At 47.4% G+C, this 16,043-nt stretch overlaps 1 protein-coding gene across 4 annotated transcripts; it reads left to right on the top strand.

Moving 5' to 3' along the window:
- The first annotated feature begins 17 nt into the window (after positions 1–17).
- On the top strand, positions 18–14,915 carry WFDC3 (WAP four-disulfide core domain 3). Of its 4 annotated transcripts, none has more exons than XR_005377925.1 (7): positions 18–143; positions 2,503–2,820; positions 3,299–3,430; positions 4,033–4,179; positions 12,587–12,714; positions 13,923–14,107; positions 14,686–14,915. XR_005377925.1 is itself a non-coding variant. In XM_038572467.1 (7 exons), the coding sequence occupies exons 2-6, from the start codon at positions 2,742–2,744 to the stop codon at positions 14,105–14,107; spliced, it is 675 nt and encodes a 224-aa protein (XP_038428395.1). In that variant the 5' UTR covers positions 32–143; positions 2,503–2,741; the 3' UTR covers positions 14,686–14,915. The 4 variants fall into 4 exon arrangements, 3 of the variants coding, with proteins under 3 accessions (XP_038428397.1, XP_038428395.1, XP_038428396.1); XM_038572467.1 differs by having other exon boundaries at positions 32–143; positions 12,587–12,718; XM_038572469.1 differs by lacking the exon at positions 12,587–12,714.
- Positions 14,916–16,043: the final 1,128 nt, after the last annotated feature.

Here is a 16,043-nt window from a genome sequence, read left to right as displayed (position 1 = left end):
GCGAGCCGGCCCGGAAGCGCGACGCGGCGAGCCGCGGGGTTTCCATGGGAACCGCAAGGCCGCGTCCCGCTGGGGCCCGGAAGCAGGCAGGCGCTGTGAGCCGCGCGGCGGGGGCTTCTTCTGCGGCCCGGCCGGCTCCTCGGGTGCGGACTGTGGGTATTTGGCCCGGGAGCGCTCCCCGCTGGGCCAAGGCGGGTGGAGAAGTGCGGGGCAGGAAGGACGAGAGCGGGCTCTCGGGGCTGGAGCTTAGGTGCGGAGGGGAGCACAGCGGGGCCCACAGTTCAGTCTTTGAAAGCCGTAGAGTGCGCCTAATGCGGGGACCCGAAAATTCAAGAGGGGGTCTGGCCCATGCCCTTCCAAACACCCACCGGGTCCCTCGAGGCCTAGGCTCCAGGGGATGCCTCTTGCATCTAAAGGCATCATAATGAAGGTTGGGTCTTGGCCCGTGGACTCTCCCAAGCCCCAGCGACCTGGGCTTCTCTCTCCAGGAAGGTGATCCTGGGATGGGCGGGGATGCAGAGGTTTAACAGCTATGGAGTTTCGCAAAGCTCCCCTTAGCTCTGGCTTAGAGGTAGGATGTCCGTAAATAGAACTGGATCGATTTACGGGTAGTAGAGAAAGTTCCTTTTCCAAGGTCACAATGTGGAATAGTAAAACGTACATGAGTTTTTATTTGTATTTTGTTTATTCATGAGAGACTGAGAGAGGCAGAGACATAGGCAGAGGGAGAAGCAGGCTCCCTGGAGGGAGCCCGATGAGGGACTCCATCCCTGGACTGGGATCAGGACCTGAGTCAGAGGCAGACGCTCAACCGCTGAGCCACCCAGGCGCCCCAGTACCTGAGTTTTTAATGTAGAAAGATATGAGTTCAAATCCAGCATGATATGGTGATTAAGAATATTGACTATGGAATTGGTCTGCCTGCCTTTGGTCTACCACCCTCTGTGTGATCCAGGTTTCTTTCTGTGCCTCAGTTTCCCTATCTGTAGAGTGGGGACAATGGTACCTAACTAATAGGGTTGCACTTAAGGATTAAGTGAGCTAATTCATGTGAAGAACTCTGGCACAGGTAAACCCCCAAGCAATGCTATCTGTCACTGCTATTATTAAATTCCAGTAACCACCATTTACTAGCTTTATGACGTTGGTCATTCTTTCTCAACCCCTCTGAACCAGTTTTCTTACCTCTGCAAGATTATTGTGAGGATTAAAATAGATAATACATATAAAGCACATGTTAGGTTATCAACAAATGTTAATTATCTCCATGGTCCAATATCAACCTTAAAACAATAAGGCAACTCTTTGGCACCAAACTCTGGCTCTATAGTGGATATTTTTGCTTTATTTTTATTTTATTATTATTTTTTAAAGATTTTATTTATTCATAGAGACAGAAAGAGAGGGGCAGAGACACAGGCAGAGGGAGAAGTAGGCTCCTTACAGGAAGCCTGACGTGGGACTCATCCGGGGTCTCCAGGATCACACCCCAGGCTGCAGGTGGCGCTATACCGCTGCGCCACCAGGGCTGCCCTATTTTTTATTTTTTTAAAAAATATTTTGTTTATTTGACACATAGAGAGAGGCAGAGACATAGGAAGAGGGAGAAGTCGTCTCTCTGTGGGGAGCCCAATGCAGGACTTGATCCTAGGAGCCCGGGATCACAACCTGAGCCAAAGGCAGTTGCTCAACCACTGAGCCACCCAGGTGCCCCGAGATTTTTGCTTTAAGCCTTGAATTTCCTCTGCTCTTTAATCTTACTGGGCCAAGCAACGTCAGTGGATACCATTAAATATCATGTCTGACCAAAGTCATCATGGACAGGACATGTCAACAGTACAGATAAAAGTAAAACGAAATAGAAGAAGAGGAGATAAAGTAAGGGAGTATAGATGGTCTAGACTACTTGAATCATAGCAACTTCTTTTTGGTTCTGTCAGCTAGCCTTCATGCAATCCAAAAATGGCCTGAATGGGCTAGATGGACCAAGATGTAGGTGTTTGGTGCATTTGTATTAGTTCTGAACAAACTCACATACGGTTTTGCTGTAGTTTTTTTTTTTTTTTTTTAAGATTTTATTTATTTATTCGAGAGAGAGAGAGAGAGAGAGAAAGAGAGGCAGAGACACAGGCAGAGGGAGAAGCAAGCTCCATGCAGGAAAGCTCAATGTGGGGCTTGATCCTGGTCTCCAGGATCAGGCCCCAGGGCCGAAGGCAGCGCTAAACTGCTGAGCCACCCCAGCTGCCCCTTTCTGATGTTTTCTAAGTAGTCTGCTCCACTCTGTTTTTTGGATTGCTAGGAGCCACACCGCATTTTGTTAGTTTGGTTATGATTAAGTCCTGTCTTTGGTCCTTCCCTCTGTCTCTTTGGCTGCAGCTGTGTCCTTCCAAAGCCCTTTAGGGCTTTCTTTGATCCTTAATCCAGTGGCCATCCCTTCATTTCCCCAGCTACCAACCAGGTTCCTTATCCCTGCCCATGAGTGTTGTGTATATTGCATTACAGAGTTTGATCACCATCATCACATGTGCCCTTTGGGAGTGCCAGGCATTTTCCCACACACCAGCAACCACTTTTCTTCTTGTCCGGAGAAGACGTCCTTGGGGAATATTGCGAAAGGGAAGACTTTGGGGCTGGGTTTGGGCCAGTCTCCTAGTCCTGCCCTTCCCTTGATTGATGCTCTGGGTGAGGTGTACACCTCCGGCCTGGACTGAGCGCTCATCTCAACTCTCCGCGCCATCATCATGTCTAGCTGCTGCTTCTTCCTGAAGGCACTTCTTGCTCTTGGGTCCCTGACATCCTGGGTGGCTGCAGGAGAGCATGGTGAGCTATTATGTGGGATCCCTGGCTGACAGTAACAGAAAATGACTAAGAATAAGTCATCCCTTTCCTCATCCTGGAGTGAGAGTCCTCATTTGTGGAGATGGTCATATCTGTAGGTCAGGATTGGATGCACAGATTCTCAGGACAGCTTGACAGGGTAGGTCTTCTTGGTTTTCTTTACTCTCTCTGGACAAGGAGGTAGGACTTCCAGTCTGGCTTACTAGAGGTTCTAGCTGTTCCCTAGTGCTCTTTAAATGTGAACAGGATCAACCCCAACCTTTCCTTCTCTTTATTTACAAAGTGGCTGGACATTACAGTAGTGGTTATGTGAGTGTCAGTGGTTGTGTTGGGGGAGGGGAAAGGTACTTTGGATAGGAAAGTTTGGAGAGGTTGAACATCCTTGAAGTGCACTTGGCTTCTATACCCCATCTTTTGAGGCTTAGCCAGTCACTCCAACCTTGTGTGATATCTTTTGCAGTGAAAGAAGGAGAATGCCCTCCTGATAAGAACCCATGTAAAGAGCTGTGCCAGGGGGATGAATCGTGTCTGGCTGGGCAGAAGTGCTGCAGCACTGGCTGTGGTCGGGTCTGCCAAGGAGGCATTCCAGAGGGTATGTTGACTGGAGGGGCAAAATCCAAGTGTGCTTCCTGACCTTGCCTCTGGGCTAGAAAGACCCAGAGAGCCTCCAACCTCCTAGATAGGCTCTTGAAATCTAGCTTGCCTGAAGTGCCTCATCTCCATTTTGGTGTTTCTTCTTCAATCACTGAGTCCTCAGTTCTTTGTCTTCTATCAGGAAAGAACACACAACTGACGATCTCTTTTATTTGAACTCAGGGCTCCTGCGAAGGCTGGAGGGCAAAGTTGTGAGGGGAAGCCTGTTAGAGGTAGTTATCAAAAGAGTAGACCCCGAGCCAGGCTGAATAAGACTTAAACAGCCCTTTACCTCGATTTCCTCATCTGTAAAATGGGGATAATTGTTTGCACCTCTTGGAATTGCTGTGAGTTTCAAATGAGAGGTTCCTGGCACAAAGTGAACTCAGTAAATGTGAGCTCTTATCATTGTTACTGTCTCTGCTGTAGCGCCAGGGTTGAGAGTCCCAAAGAAGCTCAGGGGTTCCTTCCTTTAAATCTCCCTTTTGCTACACCTATGGGTGCCACCAGGCACTTCTCTCTCTCTCTTCTCTTTATGGCTGTCTCCCTTTTTTGCTACAGGGAGGAAAGGAGATTGCCCCAGGGCTGTTCGGAAACAATCCTGTTTTCAAAGGTGCGTCACTGATGAGACTTGTCCGGGTATAAAGAAATGCTGCACGTTTGGCTGCAACAAGAGCTGTGTGGTCCCAGTCCCTAAGCCAAAGCTGGGTAAGAAACACTACCCCGGGGCCCATGGGCTCTTTGGCCTGAGTGCTTCTTTCTCAAATAAGCCTGCACCATCTTATTGTTGGTTTTACTTTACTTTGAACAACAAAAATTAAGTGGCTGCCATATTCTGAGAACTTTTCTAAAAAATGATAGACAAAGGGTCAGCCATTGATGATCTGGGAATGGGGTCCAGGCAGGCAGAGGAGGCTGCTAGAAGGAGGATCGTGGCATGCAGAACTTTCTGCTCTATTGCTTGCCTCCTCTTTTGGTCCCTGAGAGGCCTCCAAAAGGTATCAGAAATTGATGATGCATCTTCCGTAGCTTCCCCTTCTCATTTCCCTCTTGTTTCTGGATTTTTATGGTTTATTTGCTTGTTTGTGCTTCCACATATATTTTGTTATCATATTGTCCATCACTACCCCCTTCCTCTCAAATAGGAGGGCTGCTTTTATTGGAGAGGTGTTAGATGTATAAATTAATTTCAGGGGTGCCTGAGTGGCTCAGGTTAATTATCTGTCTTCAGCTCAGGTCATGATCCCAGGGTTCTGGGAGCCCAATGTGAGCTCAGCAGGGAGCCTGCTTCTCCCTCTCCCTCTGCTACTTTCTCCTCCCATGCTCTTTCTCTCTCAAATTAATAAATCTTAAAAAAATTAATTTAGGGAAAGCTGACATTTTTATGTGAATCTTTATGTCTTCCCATTGTCCATGTGCATTTGGTGTATTTCAGGGTATTTTATAGTTTTCAAATACTTCTTGATAAGTTAATGCCTAAGTTGTTTTATTTTTTTCTCATCTGCATTAAATGAGGTCTTCATTTACACCTTCCATTATGTTTTCTAAAGAAACCGGAACCATTCTCTCTGAGGGCATGTGGCAGCTATTCCAGTAGAAAAGCCTAGATTTTGGTAATCAGAGAGCTGGGTTCAAGCCTGAGGCTCACCAGTTACTGGCCAGCAGGTCCCTGGCCAAGTGTCTTCTGCTTCCCCGAGCCTCAGTTCCCTTCTTTGTAAAATGGAAAGAATGAGCCTTGGAGGTTGTTGTAAAGATTCAAAGTGGGTAAAGTGTTTAGCCCTCAGGAGACATCAGCTTGCTTCCTGTTGCCTGCTAAGGTGGGCTTTATTAGGAGTGCAGTTGCTTACCAGCCCCTTTTATCAAGAACAAGGATTCCTCTTCCTGTGGAAGACTCTGGAACTCCACAGCATGTGACCACCTCTTTCTTTCCAGCCAAACCTCCCCAGGTAGCGGGCCTCTTCTCTGGACCTTGTGGGGCTGTGTTTGGCTTGGACAGCTCTCTTGGGCTCCCTGCCCATAAGAGAGAATAGAGGGTTGTACTCCTTGCCAGGACTCTTGCGGCCCAGCTTTGGAACCAGAGCCTGGGAACCTGTGTCAGGCCAGTCACTCACTGCCAGCCTGTAAGGCCCAGCACAGTCTTCCAGTGTGTGAGGCTGATGGCTGAGTCATGGGGGCTGAGGGTGAGGCTGGCACCTAGGCCAGGCCCTTTGTGAGCTGCTCTGGGCCTTGGCCAGCCCAGATGGGGCTTCTTCTTTCCTTGGAGCCAGGCAGCCTGCAATAGTGACCTCCCTGCAGATCTCCCAGAGTGTACTTACTGGCTGAGCGGGCGTCCTAGTCTGGTGAGAGTAGTTAATGACCTGTCTACGGCTCCAGGCCTGGGCTGAGCTACTCCATGGGACAGGAAGCTGTCAGTCCTGGGCTCTGAACAGTTCCTGCTTTCCCTCAGCTCTGACATTGCCAGAGGTTTACGTAGCCAGTGCTAGTCTATTTGGTAAGGTGGAGGGACAGGCTGGCTGAGGGTTCAGAGTAGACCCTGGGACCTGCTCAGGTGGGGCAGTTCTGGTTTGAGCATGCAAGTGAACCTTGGCTTCTAACTGCTTGCTGTGTGGCCTCAGGCAAATCCTTTTCATCTCTCTGAACCTCACCTTTGTCCTCTGTACAGTGGAGATAAGCTTATTTACCTCAAAGAGTGATAATTTGGTGTCTTAGTCCTTTGGGCTGCTAGAACAGAATTCCATAGACTGGGTGGCTTATGAATAACAGAAATTTATTTCTTATAGTTCTGGAGGCTGAGAAGCCCAAGGTTAAGGTGCCAGCAGATTCAGTGCCTGGAGAGAGCCAGCTTCCTGGTTCACATACTACCATGTTTTCACTGAGCCCTTACACGGTGAAAGGGCAATATGAGCATTGTCCTATTCATGGGGGCCCCCCTCCCAAAGCACGCATCTCTGAAACTCATATTAGGGGTTAGATTTCAAGACATGAATCCTGGGGGAACACAACATTCAGCCTGTATCATACAGTTTAGAAGACTGTATTTTATTTTATTTTAATTTATTTATTTTTAAAATATTTTATTTTTTTATTCATGAGAGAGACACTGAGAGGCAGAGACATAGGCAGAGAGAGAAGCAGGCTCCCTACGGGGAGCCTGATGCAGGACTCAATCCTGGGACTCCAGGATCATACCCTGAGATGAAGGCAGATGCTCAACCACTGGGCCACCCAGGCATCCCAAGAAGAAATTTATTTTAAAAGCCTATAGAAAGCCTGCCAAATAATGCTCAGCAGCTCATGCTGTGATGCGCAGCACCTCTCTGCTCATGTTCCCTCCTGCCATCTGAAGTCAGATCTGTGTGTCCCCTCCCTCACTACTTATCAAGTGTCTACAGCTGACATTATGTGTGTCTGGTGTGAGCAAGGCAGCCGAGGTTATAAATAATAGGCAGAGATTGTGATGAGAGCTGTGAGGAAAATCAAAGAGAGCTATAGGGGAGGTGTCATTTTAACCTGCAGGATGAGAGAGAGCTGGCTGTAGGGTGTGTGAAGAGTAGGAAAGAGCTTACTGATTCAAGGAAGTGAAAGGAGGTCAGTGGAGTTGGAGAAAAGAGAAAGGGAAGGAGGAGGAAAGTGGCTCCGGTTAGGGAGAGTCCAGACCTCCAGTGAGTCTCTGGGGCCTCTGTCAAAGCCCTTGTTCTAAGTGCACTGGGAAGCCTTTGCAAGGCTTATGAAAGCAGAGAGGAGAGGCCTAGTCTGGTTTTCGTTTTACTTTATTTTATTTTATTTATTAATTTTAAAGATTTTATTTATTCATGACACACACAGAGAGAGAGAGGCAGAGACACAGGCAGAGGGAGAAGCAGGCTCCATGTAGGGAGCCTGATGTGGGACTCGATCCCGGGGCCCCAGGATCACATCCCAGGCCAAAGGCAGTGCTAAACTGCTGAGCCACCCTGGCTGCCCTGTTTTACTTTATTTAAAAAGATTTTATGTATTTATTTATATATATATATATATATATATATAGAGAGAGAGAGAGAGAGAGAGTGTGTGCTAGCAGGAGGAGGAGCAGAGGCAGAAGGAGAGGGAGATAATTTCCAGTGGACTCCATACTGAGCACAGAGCCCAGTGCAGGGCTGGATTGCATGCCCCAAGATCACTACCTGGGCCAAAAGTAACAGTTGGACACTTAACTGCCCAAGTTACCCAGGTGCCCCTTGGTTTTAATTAATTAGTTAATTAATTTTATTATTTTTAAAGATTTTACTTATTCATGAGAGACACAGAGAGGCAGAGACATAGGCAGAGGGAGAAGCAGGCTCCCCGTGGAGAGCCTTATGCAGGACTCGATCCCAGAACCCCGGGATCACAACCTGACCAAAGGCAGACACTCAACCACTGAGTCACCAAGGTGCCCCTGGTTTTCTTTTTTCAAATATATGTATATTTTATTTATTTTAAAATAAGCACTCTGTTGGTGTGTGAAGAAGAGATGGAGACAAATGTAGCAGATGGCAGGCCCATTAAGAGGCGGTTGAGGCAGGCTTGGTGGGGGAGGTGCTTAGACCAGGGTGGTGATGGTGTGGACAGGGAAAAGTGACAGACTTGGAGTACTTTTAAGGTAGAGTTGACAAGACTAAGTGAAGAAATAAGTGGATGTGTGTGCTGAGGGAGAGGAAGTGTCAAGAGCTGTACTAAAGTGTTTGTCTTGAGTAGTTGAGTGATGGGAGGTCTTGGAGGCAAGAGGTTTTGGAGCAAAAATGCAGATTACAGCCTAAGAGACGACTCTCCTTTGGCTACCTTAAGGTGCCTCCCCTCCCCCATGAAACCCAGTGACCCATTGTTTTGCTTATTACAACCTGTGAATTATATCCTTTGGGTGGATGGATGGCCTGGGCTTCCTGTGTGTTTGGATGACCTTTTCCTGAAACCTCACTGCTGGTTGTTCAGAGAAGACTTAACATAGCAGGCTTGAGATTGATATTCTTAGAAAGGTCTACTTGCAAGACCGGCCTTGACTGGCTTCTGGGAACTTAGATTTTGAAAGTGTTCCTACTACCCTAACTGGTAAGAATCATACCTGCTAGGGCAGCCCTGGTGGTGCATCGGTTTAGCGCCGCCTGCAGCCTGGGGTGTGATCCTGGAGACCCAGGATCGAGTCCCACGTTGGGCTCCCTGCATGGAGCCTGCTTCTCTCTCTGCCCGTGTCTCTGCCTTTCTTTCACTCTCTCTGAATAAATAAATAAGTAAATCTTAAAAAAAAAAAAAAAAAAGAATCATATCTGCTAAGCAGAGAGTGCCCAATAAAAACCCCAGGTCTCTAATGAACTTCCCTGGTTGACAACCCTTCACACTGTGTTGTCATGACTTATAGGAAACTGCCTCTCTCTCTCTCTCTGTCTCTCTGTGTGACTATCATAAATAAATTAAAAAAAAAAAATTAAAAAAAAAAAAGGAATCCACTAGAAGAGGACTCATGGAAGCTTGTGCTTGATTTCCTCTAGACTTTGCCTCATGCATCCTTTCCCTGAGATGATTTTGCTTTATATCTTTTCCTGTAATATAGCGTGGTCATGAGTACAACTGTATACTGAGTCTTGTGAGTCGTAACACATCACCCAACCTAGGAGTTGTCTTGGAGACTCCCAACACACTGGTTTCTTGCTAGGTTTTACTAATCCCTGCAATTCTCTACCACTGGGTCTTCACTTTTGTCAGAATACAGCTGAATGAGTCCTAGCTATTTCTTTTTAAAAATATTTTATTTATTTACTTTGAGGGTGGAGGGGGGGAGCAGGGTGGGGGGAGGGGAAGAGGGAGATGGAGAAGCTGAGCAGGGAACCTGAGACCCAGGGGGCTCTATACCCAGGACCCTGAGACCATGACCCAAGTGGGACGCAGATGCTTAACTGACTGAGCCATCCAGGTGCCCCATGACTGAGTCTCAGCTCTTGTTCTTGTGTAATCCTTGTAGAGTGTAGGGAATCATAATGAGTGGCTTAAAGGACCACATCATTGGTCCTAGTGTCAGAGCTGGGAATTTGGGAACCAATTCTGCCACCATTGACCTCAGGCCAATCCTACCCCTTTCCTGGCTGGCTGGCTGGCTGTCTATTTGCAAGAGGAGTAGGTTTGATAACTCAGAGAGTCCTTGGCTTAAGAAGTTTTGGGATTTCACTTTTCAACTAGCGCCACTGTCCTTCCCTCAGATATAGTGGAAGGTTACAGCTGGGGTAATAGTAAAGTCTAAGAGTATTTCCTGGGCTTCAGCTTTTTATTCCACCTTTTTTTTTGGTGATATCTTGGGTCTTGGAATAGGGATATATTTGCAGGGTGGGGATGACCATTCCCATTCTGACTCTCATTCCTGTTTGTCATCCTGATTCCTGGTAAGATAACTGTGAGGTGCCTGGAAACCATGTGGTATGAGGAACTGAGCTTACCTAGTTTGGGAAAGCTGAGACAGTGAGAGGCAGAGGATCCTGTCTAGGCTGATGGCACAAGCCATGTTTTCACAAGGTCTCTGGACATAGGACCTGGACCAATGGACAGAACTTCTAGACAGCCAGATTTCAGCTGAGGATAAAGTGTAAGGATGGGGGTGCCTGGGTGACTCAGTTGGTTAACTGACTCTTGATTTAGGCTCAGGTCATGGTCTCAGGGTCATGAGATTGAGCCGTGCATTAGGCTCTGTGCTCAGTGTGGGGTCTGCCTGAGGTTCTCTCTCACTCTCCCTCTGTCCCTCCTGCTCATGTGCTCTGTCTTTCTCAAATAAATAAATTAATCTTTTTTTTTTTAAATAAATTAATCTTTAAAAAAAAAGTATAATGATGGCATAGTCTGGCTTGGAGGTTGTGAGGCCCCCTGAATTCCAGCATTTGAGCTGAGAGTAGGGAATTATTTGGCAGGGATTCAGGCATCAGACATGGGTGATGTAGTGGGTGGCCATGGTGGGCACTGGTCAAAGGACGCGTTCTGACCCCCAGGGCTTCAGCCTATTCCCCAAGAGTCTCTTCACTGTCTAGTATTTGACACAACCCCAGGGACCTCAAGGAAGTCTGGCCTGGAAGAGAGTAGAGGTTTGGTCTTTATGCCTGGTCCTCAGTATGAGGGCAGAGAGCAGAGTGCTCCTGGTATTGGTCACTTCAGGGCCAAGCTCAGCAAAATGGTATCTGGGAAGTGTTCTGCTCAGTGTAATTCCATGAAAAGTTAAAGTTGCTAGGTTTTTTCCACCAGAGAGATTTTTTTTTAATGCCCCCAGCCTTCTCAACTGTGGGATGAAAGACTTTGCTCTTTGTTAAATAGATTTTAGTGTTCATCTGGCAGGTGGGGAGGTGTGGAGGGCTACATCTGGCAGTGACCATATTTTCTGGATTAGAAAATAAGATTTGATGTGATCTGACAATGGCATAGAACCTTTGAAATAGGGGCTGTTCAGGAAAATCCTGTGATGCAGGGTTATTAGACCATGATTGTTTAGCTGTACGTGTTTTCCTTGGAGTCCAACACTTGCCTTTTCCATCATGGCAGACTTCCCAGAGCCAGACATATGCAATTATTACATGTCCCTACTCAAGGGCACTGGGCCAGTCCTGCGTTGGTTTTCTACAATGCTTTTAATAGCCTGCCTCTTCTTTTCTCTACTTAAAAAAACCTGAAATAAACACTGAGATGAATGAGTCATGGCAAGTCAATTTGGCTTGGATGAGGCTTCCTAGGGAGTGCCTGCACCAGAGGACCTGGCCTGGTGCCTGCATGTTTTAAGGATGGTGTAGTAGAAAGAGTGCTTCCTTGCAAACCAAGAGGCTGAGTTTTGTCCTGCTTTCCTGCTGACTCACTCTGTAGTTCTGGGCAAACCCCTTCTCTTCTCTGAGCCTTATTATCTTCAGAGGGGTGGTGAAGGAGTGCATCATGGATGTGCTTGACTCTGTACAACAGAAAATTAACCAAATAGGGATTCATTTTTCTCATATAAGAAGTCCTGAAGTAGGGACCAGGGCTGGGGTGGTGGCTCCATGATGCTAACAAGGATGAGGTTGTTTATTTTCCTTCTCCTTTGCATTCCATAGCTCCATCCTCAGTCTAGTTGCCCCCCATGGTTGAAAGAAGACGGCTCTATCTCCCTGTGTTATGTCTGTCTTTGCACTGGAAGAAAGAGAAGCCAGGGGGCAGTTTGAAAGGTGCATTTTCTGGGTCAGAATGCAAAAGTTTTCCCAGCTTATGTCTTAGTTTGTAGTCTCTCCTAGTTACAAGGTAATTTGGGGAAGCAAATCATTGTAGCTGGCCAGGCTCATTGCCTCACAACAAACCTGCGGTTTTATTAGCAGGTGTTTCAGTTATCCATGGCTGCATAACAAGCACTCTCCAAACTTAGTGGCTTATGATAACAGCATTTGACTCTTTCTCACAGCTGGCCCAAACAGGCTCAGCTCGGCAGTTCTTATAGCCACATGGCACAGCTAGGTCACTCACGTAGCTGCATGTAGCTGGTAGCTCAGCCGGGAAGTTGATGATGGCTGGACCTTTCAGGATGCTTCTCTTCATCTAGCTTATCTCATCATTCCACAGTTGAGCCCAAGCTGCTTCATAGTGTAGCAGCCTGTTTCCAAGGGGGGGGGGGGGGCGCTGTTTCCCAAGCCCCAATATACAAGTGCTTATCCAGCCTTTGCTCTCATCACACTTGATGGTGTCCTGTTAGTCAAAGCAAGTCACACAGTCCAGCCCAGAGACAATATAGGAGGTGTGGTTCACTGGGGACCACCACCATGGATGTCTACCACAGGAAGGGGGGAGAAAGAGTGAATATGAGGTGGGCAATAGGTCTGTTTGCCACAGTAGGTTAGAGCTCAATAGTGTTTTCCAGACTGTGAGTCTTGAGATTAGTTTAGTAGTTGAGGACCAGCATTTGAAAAAATACATAGAAAGACTATAGAGTATATAGATATATGCACATATATATATATATATATATATATATATATATATATAAAGTTTAAGCATGTCTATGGATTAATATACACAATGAATGTAATTTTGCACTCAAGAATCACAATGAAAACAACTGGAAACACTGGACTTGAACACCTCTGGGCCCCATGCTCTGATTCTATTGCAGAGTCTGGTGGTGAATGTCCTGCTGACCCCCTTCCATGTGAGGAGCTATGTGACAGGGATGAGTCCTGTCCCCAGGGGCAAAAATGCTGTAGCACCGGCTGTGGGCACGCCTGCCGTGGAGACATTAAGGGAGGTATGTTGGCTCCTTGGGGAAGAAATCCTTGAGTTCCACGGTTGGTTGGGGAGGGAGCCGTTGGTGGCCTTATTGTCTTTCCCTTCCTTGGGGGAGTCAGAGTTCTCATCCTTCCTGTCCTCCTAGCCTCCAGCCCAAAGCCACCCTTCCTCCTCAGGCTCCGGAGCCCATGCTGGCATTTTAAGAACTAGGGGAAGGCAGTGTGGGTTAGTAGGAAAAGTTCTGAGGTTGGAAGACTGGTAGCATGGCTGCTGGTCTTGGTCCCACTGCTGACTGGCTCTGTGGCCTTGGGGAAGCAAACTCTCATTGAGCCAGTTTCTTCCTCAGTAAAATGAGGGAACTGCCCAAGATCATGGTTTTCTGACCAAATTCTTAGGAACATATCTGCAACAGATAAAAGCATTCCTGATCTGATTTCTTTGTTTCAAAAAATATATATTTAAAACAAATCCATATTTATGAATGCTCCTTTTATACCAGGTGCTGTAAAACTTCCATTTCAGAATCACTGTCTCAGGTGTGTGTGTGTGTGTTTTAAAGATTTTATTTATTTATTCATGAGAGACACAGGCAGAGGGAAAAGCAGGCTCTTTGCAGGGAGCCCGATATGGGATTTGATCCCCAGACCTCAGGATCACAACCTGAGCCAAAGGCAGATGCTCACCTGCTGAGCCACCCAGGCATCCCTCAGATGTGGTTTTTAGACAACATGTAGATTCCCAGGCAGTGTTCAAGGTTCTGAAGACATATTCTTGAAATTATGTAGTTTATCAGGGAAGGTAGATCAGATCAGGAATTGTAATAAATCCTGATGAGAGGAGCACAACCCAGGACACCAAGCCTTGTCTGGGATGGCAGAGGAGGCCTCCCTGAGGAAGTGACCCTGAGAAGCCCAGGCAGAGGGGAGAGAGAAGGGGGCTCCTTGGCACCCCACCCAGCCGCACACACAGAGATATCAAACCCAGGGACCTCTGGGGAACTCTATGGGGTATCATTTGAAAAGTTTTAGTCCAGATGTTCTCGTGGGCCCTACCGATTTTCAGAGGCTCTAGCTTCCAGGTTTCCCAGGCAGATCTTTGGTTAAGATCTAGTTACAGTCAGGGATGGATTTCTCTGGAACTTCCAGGTCTCAGTTGTAGCCAGGAACTTGGAGTGGGTGGAGCCGACCGTCCTGTCTCTTTACCTGTGCCTGTTTATCCTGCAGGGCGGGGTGGTGATTGTCCAAACATTTTGGTGGGCCTGTGCATTGTTGGCTGCATGATGGATGAGAACTGCCAGGCTGGGGCAAAATGCTGCAAGTCAGGCTGCGGCCGCTTCTGTTTCTCTCCAGTTCTGCCACCGGAACCAGCCATGAACTCCAACTGGACCTCAGGTCTGATTCTGCATTAGGTGAGTATGGTCTGTCATCACTGATAATAACTGAACTGCTATGTGTAGAGCACTGGGTTAGGTGCTGGGTAGGGGATTTCAGAAGGTCAAGACAAAGTTCTAGTTGGGGAAAAAGATCCTATGTCACAGATGAGAACCCTTTTTTATTGACATCATGGTCTTCTAGGCTCTCAGAGTGGGTATGCCTCCTTGGTAGTTTTTCCCACCTGAAGCCGGATTTGATCTGGGCCTTAGAGGCTAGGCAGGATGTGACAAAGGGAGGACAGCACAGAGAACATGCTGGATGGGTGGTCTGGTGGTTAGCAAAGGCACAAAGGGTGGGATGTATGTGATGTGTTTGGGGAGCGGGGTGGGGTGGGTGAGAGTGGGCTGTTTTTGTGCCAGGAGATATAAGGTTGACATCTGAATGAGGAGAGTCTTCACTGCAAGTTTGGACTGGATTGTCTGGAAAGCAGGACACCATTCAAGGCTCTGGGTAGCAACACATGCCGAACTTCTCTAGGGTAGAGGGGAAACATCTCTAGGATGGGGGGAGCCAGGAAGGCACAGCTTTGACCTGATGTTTCTTCTTTTTGTAGAGAGCCCGATGCCTTAGCTGTCCTGATTTATCCTGAGCTGCTTGGTGACTGCAGGGGGCTTGTTCTGGCTGCCAGGAGAGGGTGATGCCCTGGGGCTGTGAGCCTCGTGGGGGCTCTCGTGGCCCTCTTTGCTCTGCTTCTGTTCCTGCTGCTGCCTTGAGCATGGGAAACAGAGTTGTGGGTTTGGGCAATGGTGTGCAGTGTCCCCAATAAAGACTTTGCTCACCTTCTTGTCTGTGCTGTTTGAGGGCCAGGATGAGGAGAGAGAGCCAGGCGTCTGAGCATGTTTACAGGATTACAGGATTAAGGCAATCCATCCTTTCTGAGAACACCAAACCTGGGTGCTGCTCAGGTAGGTGAGAGCTCAGCCTAGGCTGACTTGTCACAGATGTCTCTCGCAAGCTTCAAGAGTGGGACCATCAGGCTCCTTCTTGGGCCTGCTGACCTTTCTTTTGTTGGAAAGTATGAATGGTGATGGAATGGGGGTGGGCGACTAGTTTACTGTAGTCCCTTGGATGTTCCCACCTTGGAGTTCCTTCCTTGGGGGCTCGTCCCTTAGCTCTAAGACAGGCAGTTTGTCCTCTCTGGGTAGCTTTGCTGTAGGGAGGGGTTGTTCTTAGGGTCTCAGAATATAAACAATTAAAAATAATTTAAAAATGCATACAAAATGGATCACCTTCTATGTCTTGGAGAAGTTTATGTCATCACATTATTCTTGTAATGGGACACCGTGAAAATAGCTAATTTAACTAGTCATCTCCTGGTGGACATTAATGCTTGTACCTATAAGTGTTGGCCTACTTTTGCAGGTAAATCTGGGGAAATTCTTTGTAGTAGAATTCTAGTTCCTTCAATAGAGCCTGACCCCAAAAAATGCCTTCAATTAGTGTTTGTTGAATGAATGAATATAATCCTTGAGTCTTTCCATTAGGAATTTGTTGAGCTGCAAGTAATAGAAAACCCAACTAATAGTGGCTTAGCCAATAAAGACATTTAATTTTCTCATATTAGATTCCGGAGAGAGGCTGTGAGGCTGGTCCAGCAGCTCACCCACAATACTAATGAGCAGACTCCTTCCTTCCTCCTGTACCAATGTCAGTGAGACTGTCACCTGGTATAGTTGCTGCAGATCTGGATGTCATGGCAGGAAGGTTTGTGGTGAGCAGAGTGGTGGAAAGACCTTCACCTCAAATGATGTGCTCATGAAGACACAGAGAGGCAGAGGGAGAAGCAGAGCGTGATGTGGGACTTGATTCCAGGACTCCAGGATCACAACCTGAGCCAAAGGCAGACACTCAACCACTGAGCCACCCAGGTGCCCCTGGTGAGCTCCTTTTAATGATGGCGACCATCTTCCC

Source organism: Canis lupus, chromosome 24 (genome assembly GCF_011100685.1).
Source record: "Canis lupus familiaris isolate Mischka breed German Shepherd chromosome 24, alternate assembly UU_Cfam_GSD_1.0, whole genome shotgun sequence".
Classification (NCBI taxonomy): domain Eukaryota; kingdom Metazoa; phylum Chordata; class Mammalia; order Carnivora; family Canidae; genus Canis; species Canis lupus.
Note: the sequence above shows the minus strand (reverse complement) of the source record. Positions and strands in the feature narration are given on the sequence as shown.